At 44.6% G+C, this 16,753-nt stretch overlaps 1 protein-coding gene across 1 annotated transcript in view; it reads right to left on the bottom strand.

Moving 5' to 3' along the window:
• The window catches only part of COL4A5 (collagen type IV alpha 5 chain), an 89,537-nt gene extending 75,687 nt beyond the window's left edge, over positions 1–13,850 (bottom strand). Inside the window, exon 1 of the mRNA XM_086470416.1 lies at positions 13,761–13,850. Within this exon, the coding sequence (XP_086326542.1) occupies positions 13,761–13,850 (90 nt within the window). The remainder of the gene's footprint in view (positions 1–13,760) is intronic.
• Positions 13,851–16,753: the final 2,903 nt, after the last annotated feature.

The following is a 16,753-nucleotide window of genomic DNA, read 5'->3' as shown; positions in this document are numbered from 1 at the left end:
TACCCAGCAAATTAGAGGAACAGCTTGTTTCAAGCATGCCTCCATCTTTGCCTGCCCAGTCACACATTTCTGCAGCACTAGCACTGAGACATGAGCATTAAGAACCTGACATTCGGTCAGTGGCAGCATACAGTAAGCCACTCTGCTTTTCAGGAAGTCTCAGTTTTACTTGAATTTTACACACAAGTCTCTAATCACCAGCCTCTTGAGGCTTCCTGATTTTTTCCAGCTGCAAATAAGAAGTGCCATATGGTACTCATTACAGGTTAAGATTTACTAGTCACTCAGGACCTTTCCCAAGTGACAGGTGTTAGATGTTGCCACTTTCTATAACCATGTCCAAATGTAACACAAACCTAGACCTAACTGTCAGCTAGGCTTGTAAGCCTCAGATATGCTTGCAAGCCAAGTATTACACAGTCACAACACCACTCATGCTGGCAGTCTGGTTTTAATCCTCTCCTGGTTAAGGAAATGGAATAAAGACACAGGCTCCAGACTAATTCCCCAGAGAACCTCCTGTTCCTCACCTTCATCTATATAATATGCAACAGAGGAAGCTTCAATTCTCGAGTCCTGTTAATGGATGTCAGTCATTTGTCACTGGCAACTGCACCTTCATGTGTCAAGTGCATAAAGCAGACCACACAAGAACAGAAATCCACTTCTTCCTCTGAGAAAGGAGAGGCAAAATAGAATAGCATTTCAGACTAATCCAACCCCACCGTGGTCTATTTTGAAACTACTGAAAGCACTAAATTAATACCAAAGATTAAGCAAGTATACACGCTAAAAAGAATAGAGGCTGTGCACAGTGATACTGCATCGAGATGTTATCGAAAGAAGTACACACCCTCTTAACTGTCAGAACAAGACCTAACTCAAATACTTAAGGCTTGGTGGGTGTCTGGGGGATTTTTTTTGCAGTGGAGGTGATTATCATCAACTCCATTCACCTTCAGTTCTTGGACCAAGTATCATAGCTCTAAGGTTCTTCTAGTTAAAGCTGTTTTATCATTTGTTTATGCCTGTAGCATCAGCATACTCTGTGTGTGCATTTTAATACCTGAAGACAGCACTATGGGCAGCGCCTTCTCCCTTAATTACTCCTTGTATTGCTCAATACTAATAAAAAGCTACTCTCCAGCCTCAGGTAATCAAAACTACAAAAGTGACACCGAAGAGGGCCAAGTTAAACAAGGAAGCAATGAAGACAAAGCAATGGTCCTAACTCTAAGTCAGAAGCACTTCCAAAAGAATAGAGCATCAGGACCTGATGAGTTGGGAGGTACTTTTCTTCTTTTATCCACATGGGTTCAGAAATCCCTAAAGCTGTTAAAAGTTGGATAGTTGGTGCCTGTTCAGGAACCAGAACTTCAACAGATAAAAGACTGGCCCCTCAAGTTTATTTACTAATGCAGTGGCTATGTGCTAGCAGTAGCTCAGGGTCTCCTTAGAGCATCTGTCACTTCAAGTGAGATGCTTCATAGCAAGGTGCACCTTGCTATGGAAAAGTGATATGAAGGATCACAATAGTAATTTCCCACAGACTGTTTCACAGGGGCAAAGCAAAAGAGGGCCTGAATGTATTTTATTGCCTTTAAAATGCTGGAAGAGACAGCTGCAGGCTCGTGCTAATAGATAATTCTACCTAGCACACAGAGATCTTGGAATTAGATACTCAAACTTGATTAGAAGAAATAGATTCCATTCCCTTACACTACAGAAATTACATCTAGAGGCTATACATTACATTTATCCTGGGAATCATTACATTTGGTTTGCACTGATCATCACTACACAAAAAGCACGCCCTGGGAATTAAGTCACACTTGTCAGAGGCTTGCTACGTTTAAAAAAATTGAACCCTTGCCAAGGAACTAGCTAATAGGACCATAAATAATATCTTTACAAAAAGTATTGAAAACCAACAAGTTTTTTTAAGTATTAACATTGTATCAGTAGTAGGAAAAGCAAAATAAATCTGATCAGTGCTAGAGAAAAGGGGTGCAGAGGGAAAGGAAATGTACCTCGTATTTTTGTTTCAAACAGAAGCTGATGGCTAAGCCTTTATAATAATTTCTTCTATATTTTGTCTCTACTACCCCCCAACCACACAGATATTTTTTAAAGAAAGTCACAATGGAGTATTCCTCCTGAGAGGTTCAATAATAAAAATATTTCAGTAGTACATAAAAAAAGTGTACCAGATAGTGCTTTACTAAAAGAGACAAATTAAAATGTGTAACCCAAATATTCCTTTTCCAAAATAGAGGGATGCCATCCACTTAAAACTCGTGAGCAAAGCGTCACTTTCAATGGATGCTGTGTAAGTAGTTGAGTACTATCTAGTTTGGGAAGGGAAGAAGTCTTCAGCAGTAGCATTACACTTCTCCTTGCTTCGACACATGTAAGTTTAGTTATTGCTTTCTCCAGCAATTTATTTTGTTCAGTCACTCTCTGGAGGTTACTCAGTGCAAGTTAACAATATCCAACCTAAAGTATCTTGTTAAGGTGATTCTCTGACCAGGTCTGAGTGTGTCAGTAAGCTGACTTCCTTGAAACATTGCACTAAAACACTGTCACTTTCAAAGAGCAGGAGAAAGCAAGGAGAGCACACACATGGTTCCAACACCCTAGCACAATAAAGTGAGGAGATCCACTCATAGGAAATAGCCCTCAAGTATTATTAAAACTCAAGATGCAGTTCAGTCTGAAGCTTGGCAGCAGTAAGAAACAGCCCCTGGCATTTGTACACATTCCAAAACAGAAAGTCACTTTCTCTAAGGGAAAGTACTCCCTGAGGTGCCCTGTTTTAGGGAGTATACCAACTCCCACAAGCGCTATTCGGAGCTGAACCTATGCCAAGAAAATAACCTGCTGCAAGTTTGTGATATATGCTCTGCATCCTGCAGTAACCTGTAGGTTAATTACAAGCACTCAATATGGAGCATTTCCACAAAGTTTTAACTGTATTCCTACAGCAAGCAAGGTTTGGAATAGAAGATACTGTTTAGTCTGCAACTATCAGGAGAACAGATAGAGAACTTCGAAGACAGTTCTGCTTTGAGCAAGAGGTCACCTAATCTAGCCTCCAGAGCAGGAGGATTATACTCGCAGTCTAAGTTTTTCTATGATTCTACAACAAATTACAAGCTTGGAATTTTAGCACTTTTAAATTTTGTTCTCCACATTTAAGTAGAAGTATTTGGAGATTTAAATCCAACAGTGTATTTGTGGTGGGTTAACTTTGGCTGGACACCAGGTGTCCACCAAGCTGCTCTATCAGTCACCTCCTCAGCTGGACAACAGAGAGAAAATATAACATAAGGCTCCTGGGTCAAGATAAGGACAGGGGGATCACTCACCAATTAACCATCACAGGCAAAACAGACTCAACTTGAGGAAGTTAATTTATTGACAAGTCAGAATAAGATAATGAGAAATAAAATCAAATTTTAAAAACACCTTCCCCCCACCCCTCCTTTCTTCCCAGGCTCAACTTCATTCCCAACATCTCTACCTCCTCCCCTGCAGCAGCACAGAGGCACAGGGAATGGGGGTTGCAGTCAGTTCATCACACATTGTCTCTGCTGCTCCCTCCTCCTCCTCTCTTCCCCTGCTCCAGCATCGGGTCCCTCCCACAGGAGACAGTCCTCCACAAACTCTTCCAGCGTGGGTCCCTTCCACGGGGTGCAGTCCTTCAGGAACAGGCTGCTCCAGTGTGGGTCCCCTGTGGGGTCACAAGTCCTGCCAGCAAACCTGCTCCAGCCTGGGCTCCTCTCTCCACGGGGCTACAGGTACTGCCAGGAGCCTGCTCCAGCATGGGCTTCCCACAGGGTCACAGCCTCCTTGAAGCACCTGCCTGCTCTGGCACGGATTCCTCCACGGGCTGCAGGGGGGTATCTGCTCCACCATCCACCTCCAGGGCCTGCAGGGGACAGCCTGCCTCACCACGGCCTTCACCACAGGCTGCAGGGGAATCACTGCTCTGGCACCCGGAGCACCTCCTGCCCCTCCTTCGCTGAACTTTGTGTCTGCAGAGCTATTTCTCCCACATATTCTCACTCCTCTGTCCCAGCTGCTGTGGCACAGTAGGTTTGTTTTTTTTTCCTTCCTTCTTAGATGTTATCCCAGAGGCACTACCACCATCGCTGATGGGCTCAGCCTTGCCCAGCAGCAGGTCTATCCTGGAGCTGGCTGGCATTGGCTCTATCTGACATGGGGAAAGCTCTTGGCATCTTCTCACAGAAGCCACCCCTGTAGCTCCCCCACTACCAGAACCTTCCCACACAAGCCCAATACAGTTTTCTATGCTTACTCTCTCCAGTCAAGCATAGGAGAAGACAGTAAAGTTACTAAAAGTCTCCAGCTCTGCAAAGTTGAATGGAATACAGAATCAGTACTGTAAGAACTACCAAAGTACAATGTAGCTCACATTTCAGATACCAAACACATCAAACATTTGATCAGTATCTGTTACCACGGTATGAAATATGAAATAAAATCCTTGGTCTGAAGCACTGCCAAAAAGCTAGAGAAAGTTGTTCAAAGATTACAGCATTTTGAATATACGCACTGGTTTGGACAGTAGTTTTCTTCTCCCAGGAGACAGCACGACAGCATTCCAAGGTAACTGAAGTTTCTTCAACAGCATACTTATGATGGCCAGTGAAAACTGCTGTTCAAGAGCAGCAAAATCTTGCATGACTGAAGAATGTTTTTCCAGACTTCCTTATCAGTTTGTAATGATTAGCATTCAGAAATCCATCTTTACACTTTAAACAGCATCTTCTGCACTTGTCCTCTGAATCCCTTTTAGCAATTGGCATTTATTTTATTTCAGGATCAGTGTTTGTTAACTTAAAGAGTTTGTCTCTGGACGCTCCTGAACACCACCAAAAAGCTTAAAGGCTTCCTTGCTGTTTTAAATAATCTTCTACCAAAATCATCAACATACTCTTTTCTGCCATCAAGACAAAAAAAAGTCACCAAAAAGCTTACAATGAAGTTCAGGGCAATACCTTCACAGTGACACCTCATCTTATTGATGTTAAACACATTTGCCTAGTCTGGGTGTTTAAAAAGAAGAAGAAAACCAAATAATACTATTTCCATCACTGCCATGACTGGCTGTGCTGTTCCTCTACGATTACTTCTGTAGTATATTAGCAATTTAAGGTTCTTTAGAGACCTATTTGATTATTCTCAGTCTTAGGTACAGCATGCTGATCTTCTGAAAATACACATTTTCTGAGCATGACTAGACACGCCAAGCATTTTTTCATTCAAGCCTAAAGTTAAGGAATTTTCTGGGTTCACTTAGGATACAAAAATTCATACTTTAGACATAGGTGTTTTAACACTTCATTACTACTATTGCTTTAAGAGATTGAAAGCTTTTAAAATAGAAAAGATACTTTCAAGATTTTATGCATGTGCACGCATGAGTAGAGGAGTGTCACCAATTCTATTGCCAAGAAGTTTCCATAAGCATTCTGGATCAGAAACCAAATGACACTACATATACACTTTCCCTTCAGACAAAAATACAAAAAAAACCCCCACCTAAACAAATACCAACTTTTGTATTCACGTTTTCAGTGTTTGCCTGGGCACACTCTGGGCATAGGCTTCTGGAGATTTTCATGGCACTACTTTCCCCATCAAGAAAGGGCCAAATGAAATCGGAAGTTAAGCTGACTATCAAAACAGAAAAACACTTGAGCCTTTCAACTTCTCATCCTCTCTAGATTTTCTCCTTGTTCCTGTAAATATTTAATGACTTAAGAATTTAAAAAAAAAGTAATAGTTTTGCAGAAACATCAAGGTTTTGTCCTCATGTTTGACTACATGGTGACTGGATAAAAAGAGATAAGAGCAGTCCAATAGAAATTCTCATTTTTCAGTCCAGTGAAGAGGCTTCCTTTTCCTTCTGAATACCTTTGCCCTTTAAGGTTCAATATACAAGAGAAGTGTTCTTTCACTCAGAATAAGTGTTTTCTCTGATCAAGTCAATTCATATTGTCTGAATGACAGCTAGAAGTTACTTTGCTTTTCAGAAGCAATGGCTTCTGCTGTCATTCTGTATAACAGGTTGGTTCAAAGTAAGTAGACCCAAGAAAAATCACTGCCCCACAAAAAGGATTATTTTTAAAAGGCTTTCAAACTGAGTTCATAAGCTCCTTCACCCAAATGCTGTTTTGCAGTGGCATTTCTTGTCAGGAAATCAAGTTTTCTGAAGGCTTGTCTAGCCTTGCCTGCAGGTCACATTAGCTTTCATTGCTTTAAGTAAAGCCATTTTATTGTGGTTTTTAATAATTGCTACTTTGATTCAAGGTGTAGACAGAGTGCAGTTCATTGCCCAGGGTGGTCATTTTCTTCCTCTCTATTGGACACCTGCAGGATTTAAGTGCATAAAGAGAAAGGTTTGCTTCTGAACAATCAATGCTGTATTTAGTAGACACAGATTGATGCTAGATAGTCTCTTCATGAGTTGTCAATATATTTCTTCCTTAATTAAGGAAGATTAGCCTTCATTGTCAACAAGGTGAAGCCAAAAAATTAATCAAATGCAAGTGTTGAATTAACAGCTGCTTAAGCTTGACAGCTTTATGTAATTCATAACTAATGCTTGTTATATTTCCACACAGAGTGCAGGAGTTAGAAGCTGGGAATCAGGATGGACAGTAATAAAATTAACTATTCTGAATACACTGTAAAGCTTTCAACATTTCTCAGAGTACTGGAGAAACACCATAAGTCCAGTACATATTATCAAAGTCATCGCTCAATTTCCCTAGCTTGATTAAACAAACAGGGAAGGGATACTAGCATTACTACCAGGAAAACGGCAAAGAAAAACAGCGTTTAGGATAGAGGTGAAGTGTATGGACTCAGAACTTTAACACATGAAGATGAGAAATACTGCCAGGAAGTATTTAATATGAAGTTAATTTGTTTAGCAACAGGTAGTTATTAAAAAAAATAGGACCCACAAGTCCACAGTTGAATGAAAAAATGCTTCTGGCACTGGTCTTTTAGGCAGTCCTGGATTCTAAGTCACCATTTTTGCATCACACTGTTTATACTAGTACACAAATTAAGAAGCATAAGCAACATCTTTCTAGATTAAGACAGAAAAGTAGAAAACTCCTACTATAAGAACAGCATGGAGTTGATAACAGAAGAAAAAAAGATTGCCTGCCTATAGCATCATGGGCAACCAAAAAAACCCAGCACCCTTCTCACAAGGGTTTCCGAAGCTCCTAAGCAGACAGAGTAACCAGGTACAAAGAGATGGCCTTCCCAGATTGGAAGCTGGGAATGAAACCCAGGCAACTGATTATTCCAAACACCTTGCTAATGACATGATTCAAACATCATTCAAACCCCATCACTGTCATCAAGCGCTCGGGGATTTTTCTCAAGTTTTGAGTTGCAAGAGACACTCAGTTATCTTATTCCCTCCTCTTCACAGGATACAAATTCCACTTTACCATATTAAATACAACACACCAATACAGATTACCAGTGCACAGTCAGCCTTCAAGTTCTTCTACCAGAGCCAGTGAGGCGATCTTACCTATCATAACTACATCTCCAAATACAGTACAAGGAGGTGAAAGACACAACTATTACAGTAGTGACAGAGATGGAAAGAGATGAAAGTCTTACTTCATACCAGTAAAGTATTTCAACACAAACCAAGGATCTCCTCCATGCTCACCGTTCCTTTTAGAGAAGGGGTGTCCACCACATACATACACCTCAGCTGCAACTAAGGGTTGTGTATGCCTGGTTTCTAAAATATCCAAACTCCCTAGGAAACAGTACAGCATAAATATCTTTCTCTAAATTAATGATGTGGTTTAAAACTAAGATACATTTTGACAACAACTGGAGTCCTAGAATAAACACACATCCTAACACGTTTAATACACTTCAGCAGGAAGTCCTGACAGATACAGACTAGCAAAAATACTGACTAGCCTGTTTTCAGCCAGGGAAGCAAACAGAGCTTTGCTTATCTCAGGGAAAGTTAAGAGGAGGGAAAGCAGGGTTTCAGCAGAGCTGCAGTAGCAAAGCTTATCTAGCATACAGCAGGGTCATATCAGACTACAGTAGGACAGTTTTGCAGTTCTAGCTATATGCCTCAGTAAAGAGAATCATTTTGTAGATAATAGCTATTTCACTTTTGGTTCTAGTTTAAGTGCATTACACACAGATGCCTTTTACAGTGCCAGGAGAGAGAAGAGATTGAAATTCAACTCTGACATTTTAATTCTCTGTAGAGATTAGGTAAAAGAAACAAAATACATACGAGACTAAACTATTTTCCCTCACCTCCAAATTGGAGAAGGAGACAAAGAGAGAAATCCAACAACAGAGCCGCAATAACTAAAAGCCTTGAAGGCTATTGCCTTGAAGGCAACCAAAATCCATAGCTTTAGAGTACCTCTTTTTCTGACTCCTAAAACACACACTTCAGGCAGGAAACCCCCCACATTTTCAATATTGCCACTTAAATTTGTTTTTCTTTTGTTATATCAGAATAATACACATACAAACACACACTGCATGAGACATCCTTCACAAGAGGAGAATACAAAAGTAAAATTCGGACTGCTGCTGTGCTGACAGCTTAAGAGATGGCTTCTTGACTACCTGCAACTAAAAAAATTTAAGAAAATATGAACCTTCCAACTCACAATTTAACTACACAATTATGAATAATTTTTGACTACAGGATATGTCAGTTATCTTAACAGAAAGTACACCTAAGAGCACAACTGTACTCTCACATAACTTTAGACTTACCAGATAATTCAGTCTGGAAGGGCCTCGGGAGGTTATTTTGTCCAGCCTCCCACTCAAATCATGGCAACAGAGATGCAGAGTTTCTTAAGTGAGGGTCACACAATATCAAAGTCTTTTCCAGCAGATGACTAAAGACATGTCTACTAATACATTACAGTACAAATAGCATGCCTTTTAGAGGGAGAGAAACTAAAGCATTAACAAGTTTAAGAAAATTTTTCATTTGCAATATACCTCTGCAATTACCCAGTTGCCCAGTATCCATCTCCTAACACTAAGATCACATCCCCCAGTTTTTGTTTCCTGAATCTCCTCACAAGTTCTCCAAGAAAAACTCAATCTCTGCAAGAAAGACTTGAGACAGCTGCAAAGCAATTTTTTAAAAATAAGCATTAGATTTTTTATTTATAACAGGACCCTTTCCTCTTCAGCTCAGCTCTGCTGTCCATAATTTCACGTTACATTGAAGCTTTTCCTCCACAAACCACACACTTAGCAATCACATAACCAGGATGCTCGGTACATCTCCTTTTTCAGAAGCTGCACTGTACCAGTCATATTTAGTAATGTTTAATTGCACTGTTAACCTTTCACACAAAGGTAAAGGATGCTGCTTAAGGATCCTTAAAACTGTACCAGCACTATATCGTTTGAACGAGTTTTATTTCAGGCACTCTTGAGAAGAGATAGTTTACAGCACAGAAGTCTGCAGTCAGCATCAGAGCGCCAAACGCTGCTTATAGCAAGAACTTAAAAGCACCCCAGTGGTTTTAAACCTAACTGAGTCCGAATGCCTCAGAGGAAACAGAGAAGCAAAAGGCGTCTTCATTCAAAGCGATTTGTCGGGTATTATCATCCCTGGCAAAGGCTGCTTCCCACTCCGTACGCTTGCATAACGCTGTTCCTAGAACGTGTGAGGGTTATCTAGATATCTTGTGACGTGAGGATATCAGGGGAGCACTTACACAACCGATGCAACTACAGAAGGAAGCGTTTTAATTGAAGCGAATGAAAGGTAAAAACGCACAATGCATCTTTACTGCATGTACAGAACAGACGCCTTAGTGCACTTTGACACAGATAGAAAATACGCATATTAGATTCGTTGGGACAATCTTACTGATTTCAGTTGGTTGGTAACACAGAAAAGTTTCCACACGCTCCAGTAAAACCAACAGCAACTACCTGCATTATGGTAAGCACTACTGGTTATTCATGATGAATAAGATCACTGTGCAAATTTACACTTGCTGTTAAATAAGTAACACTTGGTCCTAAGAAAATTTCCCTTTCTACTTTAAATGAGGCTAAGTGACTTCGCTAGTTGCTTTCAGTGAGTAGATTAAATTATTCATGACGAGGAAAATTAAAGCCTGGGAGTATCCGTCTATTTCCATCATGTGGAAAAACTGAATAAGACACATAAAGACTTTGTATGCTCAGCTGCAAAAGATCCTATTATGGTCCAAAAGGCTCTTACATCAGGTTTCAGTCAGGATTCCTTCAATTTGTTTGCATTTCAGCATGCGCCAGAACACACCTCAAGATACAACTTTTACTGTATATCTTTAGCTAAGAGCCATGAAAGGTCAAAAGTGAAACACATCACAAGTGACAAGTTGCAAGTGGGAGGGCTTGAGCCTTGATGTTACGAAACTGAGCCAGTCTTGTGCATGACTAATCAAGACATATCCATGGAATTTCAAGATGAAATACTTTTTGAATCCTAGAAGCCAGCATCCATGTCTTTCTGCTTTTATAGATCTAGCTTTCGTAACGAGGAAGAGCCTCAGCCAGTTATGAAATGGGAAATAACAACAACCACCACTACCATGATAAAATAGTTAAGACAAGAGAAACACAGATAACCATCATTTACAAATTAACCATGATTAATGAAGTACATTGTATATAAATACATGCTACCATGCTAACTTTTGGACTGACAAAATCTATCTACATTCTAAAAACCTGGGCCTTAACTATGAGGACAACTTTTTTCAGTATAAACCAGTAGACAGTCACTAACTTCAAGTGGGTTTCATAGATTAGCACAACTCAAGAACCTATGTTCTTCAATCAAATAGATTTCCCATTCACAACTTGCAATCACTTTTCTATAACACAGTGCACGTGTAAACCTGCTAGAAGAGGAAAAAAAACCTGCTCATAAGAAGAGCTAATTGGCTTATACACATGTACATAATTTACACTAAAGCCACCAGGGTACTTAAGCAGTAATATTGTCCCTTAACACACATTATGAGCGCCCATATCCTCTGATGAAAGCATATAACAAATAGGCACCTTTTTTCATAGCATAACCTGAAATCACACACTGATGACACCATCTTCCACCTCATTCATTCTCCCACTCCAAAGTAAGACCATTCTCAGACTCCCTGCTACTCTTACACCGTTCATTGGTAGTTACACACTTGATTCTACATCAGCGAGACTGCACAAAAGTGGATAGCATGAGCCACACACTGCTCACCAAATTTAGACAACAGGCTACGGAAACCCAGCAATAAAATCTGGGCACAGAAATTCATCTTTACTTGATTATGAAGCTTTGGCAACTTTTTTTTCAATAAGTCACTGGGATTTCCCTATGGTGCCCACATTGGCACATGACTTTGAACTATATTCTGTCACCTTGTACCGGATCACACAGCCATACGCACTATTTGAACAATCCAGAGCAAAGGTGGTATGACTTTTGTGTTTGAAATGTGTATTACAAGGTTGAACAACAATTTTGGATATTATTTTAATATGGACACCAGAATGACTTGAACTCATCCCACCAGATTTATTCTCTTGGGGGAAAGCAGGGCAGATTCTGACACAAGGTCCCCAAACAAAATTCAGAGCAGAGACAGCGTGTATCAAGCGTACTGCTACAGTGTTGGGTCAGCCCTTTCCGACAATGAGAAAGCTAAAATGCTGATTCCCACAATAAGGATCAGCACCATTTAGTATTATCATCATGGGAGATTAAAGGACTTCAGAACACCAAAGTACTGAGAAGCCATTAGACCCTTATGACAAAGTGTCAGTGGGACTTCAATAGGCTGGAACAGAGGGGTCTCTCTCTGTCCCCACCCCCACTAGCCCTTGGGTCTTCAGTTAATCTTATCTCATTCTGGGGCAGTATATCCCCAGAGGGGCTCATCCTTAATGACGGGCCATGCACAAGGTGGTGTTAAGAACCAGGAACTCCACCATTATCTTTTCTCCTTTCTTCATTTCTCCCAAGGCAGAAGGACTGCCTGCAGGGTCAGGCCAGCTCAGTCCCCTTCCCAGACCCCACAGATTCCTGCCAATCGCACACACGAAACTCTGCTTAGGCACTTTCCTGAAGAAAGAAAGAGACCACATTTATGCACCTGAACCTCCCCATCTTTAACCCCTGCCTGCTACAACAGTAAAGCCCTGTAGGTGGGACGGACCAGATCCTCCTTTGCGGGTGAAAGTTACGGGAGGCAGCCTGGGGGTGGTGGTACTCAACAGAGCAGCAGAACTAGTACTGCAGACAATGTGCAGACAAGCAGTCCTCCAAATCAGCAAGCACTGGTGGCACACTGGTATCACTTACACTTGGGTACACACCTGGGCACGGTACAAAGGAGGGGCAGAAGAAGAAGGGAGTATATTATGGCCAGTCTTTACTTTTTGGAAGGGCAGATGAAAGGTCTACAAAGTCTCACTGTAAAGGAATGCACTTCAAAGGAGAGTTCAAGACAAATAAGATTTTGTCAGCTCTATCTACAAAATTGGAGGGGGCAGGGAGTAGCAGAAAGGTATTCTACACCTACCACCATAAAGCGTTATGATTTTTCAACTAGAGAGTAATCCTAAACAACAGAAATCTGGATTCATTTTCCCTTCCAAGTAAACTCGGAAAAAAAAAAGTTAACAGCCAGAAGAAGGGATTGCAAAAAAATCTGAAATTAACCCATGGTAGGGTTCGAGCTTTAGTTAATTTCACCACTTGTTAACAGCTGAAGGTCTTAGCCAAATATCGTGGAAGGGGAAGTCAGTGATCACCTCTCCCTCCTCTCAGTTTCAAGGCCCAGCCACTGCAGGGAAGCTGGGACAGCATCCCTCTCCAAAAGGCAGAAAACAAAATTCTTCTCCAGGCCACCTACTGTGCACCCTCTGCAACTCTGCACGCATCTACCGTCTCTGCTTGCATCTCAACGTGGGTTTTAAGAAAGAAAAAATACAACCCTCAGGAAAACCGAGTCACAGTCTGAGGCAGAGTCCTCCGGCAAGCCATGCCCACAAGCCTCCAACTCCCTACCACGTCCAGGTGTGACTTACAGATGCAGGTGAAGGCTCACTGGCAAAAGCTCAGACCCCTCTTCACGGAGGTCCTTGGCGGGGGGGAGGAAAGCGGCGGTGAGGGGGTGGCGATTTTCCCTCCTTTGTCCTGGAGGAGCAGCGGGTTCAGAGCACACCCACAGCCCGCCCGGGCTTCCCCCGCCTCGAACTCACGCTCCCTCCTGCCTCCCCGCAGCCGCCGGCGCACCCAGACGTGCCAAGGGCACGCGGGTACCGCGGGGAGCCCGTCCGACGCCGGCAGCCCCGAGGAGCCTTCGCCCGGGGCGGGCGCTGCCCGGGAAGGGGCCGCCCCGCAGCCCCCAGCACCTGAGGGCAGCGAGGCAAGAGACCCTCCCGCGCGCGGCCGGGCCTCGCGCCGCCGACCCCCGCCCGCCCCGCGGCGGAGGGCGCCGCCGAACTCCTGTCAGGAACCGCGGCCCGCTACGGCCCCCTCAGCCCCAGCGCGGCCGGCGGGGAGCCCACCCTCACCCCACCCCATTTCTGCAGGGGCTCGAAACCTCCCCGCGAGGCTCCGCACTGCCGCCGCGCCCGGCGGGGACAGCGGCACCGGGTAGCGCCTGAGGAGAACAAGGAGGGCGCTCCGCACTCACCGCCGCCACCGCCTCCTCCGGCCCCCAGCACCCCAGCAGCAGCACCAGGCAGCCGGCAACCAGGCTGCGGCTCCGCCACCGCGGCTCCATCCTGCCCGCTCAGGAGCTCCGGGGCTGGCCCTGCGGCGCGGGCATAGCCCGGCGGGGCAGCGCGGCTCCCTCCAGGCGGCTCCCGCCGGCCGCCCCGACGCCAGCGCCCGCCCCTCTGCCGCACTCGCCCGCTTCTCCCGGCTCAAGTCCTCCCGGGACTACTTGCCCCACAGTATTCATCCGCACCGTGGGCGGGCAGGCGGGAGGGTGGCCGGCGGCGGAGGGTGCGCGCGTGTGGGGCAGGGCGCGCTGCCGCCCCGCTTTGACAGGGCCGTGATTCCCCGCCGCCACCCTTCCCCCTGGGCGCGGGGTTTTGTCAGCTCGAAGGGCGGGCGCCTGCCTCTCCCCGCCCCGCACCTCCACCGGGCGGGCAGCCGCTGGACCCCGGACTATTTTCCCCAGCGGAAGCACCTCGGTGTGTGAGGGCAGGGGGAGCTGTTGGCAGTGCCGGGTCGCACCTCAGGAGGGGCGGGCGGCGGGGCGTGGGGCTGCGAGGGGCGCTCGCTGCGGCTCGCCCGGTTCAGTCCCGTCCCGCCCCGCCCGGCTCCGCTCAGGTGCGACGCCTCAGCAAACACCGCGCAAAGTTTTTTTTTGCCCGGGCACGCTCTGGCACGGCGCGCACCGGCGTGGGGAGCGGAAGGCAGCGGGTGCCCTGAGGGGGCCGGGGCACCGCGGGGAAGCGAGCGGTGACCGACACCGAACGGGCAGCACCGGCCACGCCAGCCCGGCCGCTCCCCTAGGGCAAGGCACCCTCAGTCCGCCGTTGTACGCGGGGGAGGAGCCGGCGAAGCGGCCGCACCGCGGAGGTGAGCGGCGGCGGTGGTGGCGGTAGCAGCGCAGGGGGCCTGCCCGCCCCGAGTGACGGCGGCGGGCCCTCCTCTTCCTCCGGCGGCGCGGAGCCGGCGCCCGCGGGGGCGCAGCGGCGCGTAACCGGGCTGCGTCCTCTCCGCCGTCCCTGCAGGCTGCCTGAAGCATGGGCCGCGGCCGCCCCCCTACCCCGCCGGCCGCGGGGCGCGCAGGGTGAGTGCCGAGGCGCGGCGGCCCCCTCCCCGCCGAGCCCCCCCCGGCCCCGCGGGTGACTCTGTCCGTTTGTTTCCCTGCAGGGTGCTGGTGCTGGTGCTCCTCTGCCTGGGCGCGGAGCCGGCGAGTGGGGTAAGTGTGTAGGTCCCGGCCGCGCCAGTGCCTCGCTGGAGGTGGACGTGCCTAGGCAGACCTGTCGGGGCTTGGGCATCCTTCGGCCGGAAAACAGACACCTCGCCACCCCCCTCAGAAAGAAACGGGGATTTGGTTTTTTTAATTGCCCTACACCTCTTCTCCGAAGTTCCTTTGTGCCTTCTGATTAGGTTTTGCAAAGTGTGCTGGGGTGGAAGACCATCTTTGTGTGCTTTCTGTGTCTGATAGGATGAGCAGTATCTCTCACTGCAACTGACTGCCTTTCGTTGTCTTTTAGCCTCTTCTCAAACCTTTCTGTTAACAGCTGACCCTTAAGATCCTTGCTCGCAAGGGATCCAACCCGGAACACCTCATGACTAAGTGAAAATGGTGGGAGAAATTAAAGAATTAAGATGTTAAGTGTTGTATCAAGGTTCATGACTATGAATTAGTAAGTGTGTTTTAAATTCCAAGTTGTATCAAGGTTCATGACTATGAACTAGTAAGTGTGTTTTAAATTCTAAGGTGGCATACAGAAGCAATGCCTTTATGATCTGCCAATCTGACAATTTTATGACATAAACACAGATTTTTGTCGTGCTGTTCCTAATTAATGTTTAAACAGATTAGTAAGGGATCACAGGCTTTTTAAATATTCGTAATATTTTTGGTGTTGTAATAGGCTGTCTGGGACTGGGATGCTGAAATTGTTAGCCTACTCAACTGTAGTGAATAAAAGAGTGCTTTGAAAATTCTGTAGCCTAAAGTAAGTGTCCAAGTGATGTACAGTCAGCAGTTCAAAAAAAATCTCTTTGTTATATTGTGAAGTAAATTAAGATTGTACAACAGCCTTTGTGGTCCGGATTTTATAGCACATATGTAATGATGGAAGTAGTATAACGTGTTTTAAACATGTTTATTTTAATTCAACTTCTAACAAAAACAGTTAAAACAGGAGTTCTTGATTTGTCAGCCAGTGTTTTTCTACTGGTTTTGCTACTCTTGATTAAAACTTTGAGGGTTTAGAACTTTCCTGTGCAACTGAGAAGAGATGCTTTGAAAAGGCTGTAACAGCAGAGGGGTTTTTACTTTTCGTAAATATGAAAGGCTTGATTCTGCTTTGAACTTTTTGTAATCAATTGCACTAGTAGAATTTCGTCATCCTGATCAGGTGGTAGTTACAAGCTCTAATCTTCTCAAAGATTAAAAGATTAGACAACTTTCTTCAACAAAACCGAGAACTGTTCTGAGTATTCTTGCTGCAGTGGAATCTGTGCAGAAATGACTTTTATAAAGCAAGAATTTTCAAGGCATTTTGAAACAAATGTGCAGCATTTTGCAGTCATTTTTATAGACTCCTGGGATGTGTCAGTGAAATTATTCCTGATTGATGCAGATGTAACTGACAGCAGATTTTTAATAGTTTGCTCCAGTCTTACTTCATACCTGTTGGAAAGCACATCTCTTAAGCAGTCAGATTTTTGTTAGTTCCTTGACACGTGTCGTTGCCCGTAAAGGGACTTTGTCAATTTAAGTCCGTTGCAATGAGTAAAGTTAATCTCTACATGCCATTTCTAAGTCTTCCTGCCAGTTTTCTTCAGGGTTAGAAACCAAGCAAAATCTTTGTTATTGTGTAGTCAATCTAAAAGTATGGAAAAGAATGAGAAATAGATCCTTAAAATACTTAGTTTTGGTACTTTATATGCCTAAGCAATTATTGCATTTAATTATTCTTATTAGAAATGCTGTCA

Source organism: Leptosomus discolor, chromosome 9 (genome assembly GCF_034619465.1).
Source record: "Leptosomus discolor isolate bLepDis1 chromosome 9, bLepDis1.hap2, whole genome shotgun sequence".
In the NCBI taxonomy this organism is placed as follows: Eukaryota; Metazoa; Chordata; class Aves; order Leptosomiformes; family Leptosomidae; genus Leptosomus; species Leptosomus discolor.
This window is presented reverse-complemented; position numbering and strand designations above follow the sequence as displayed.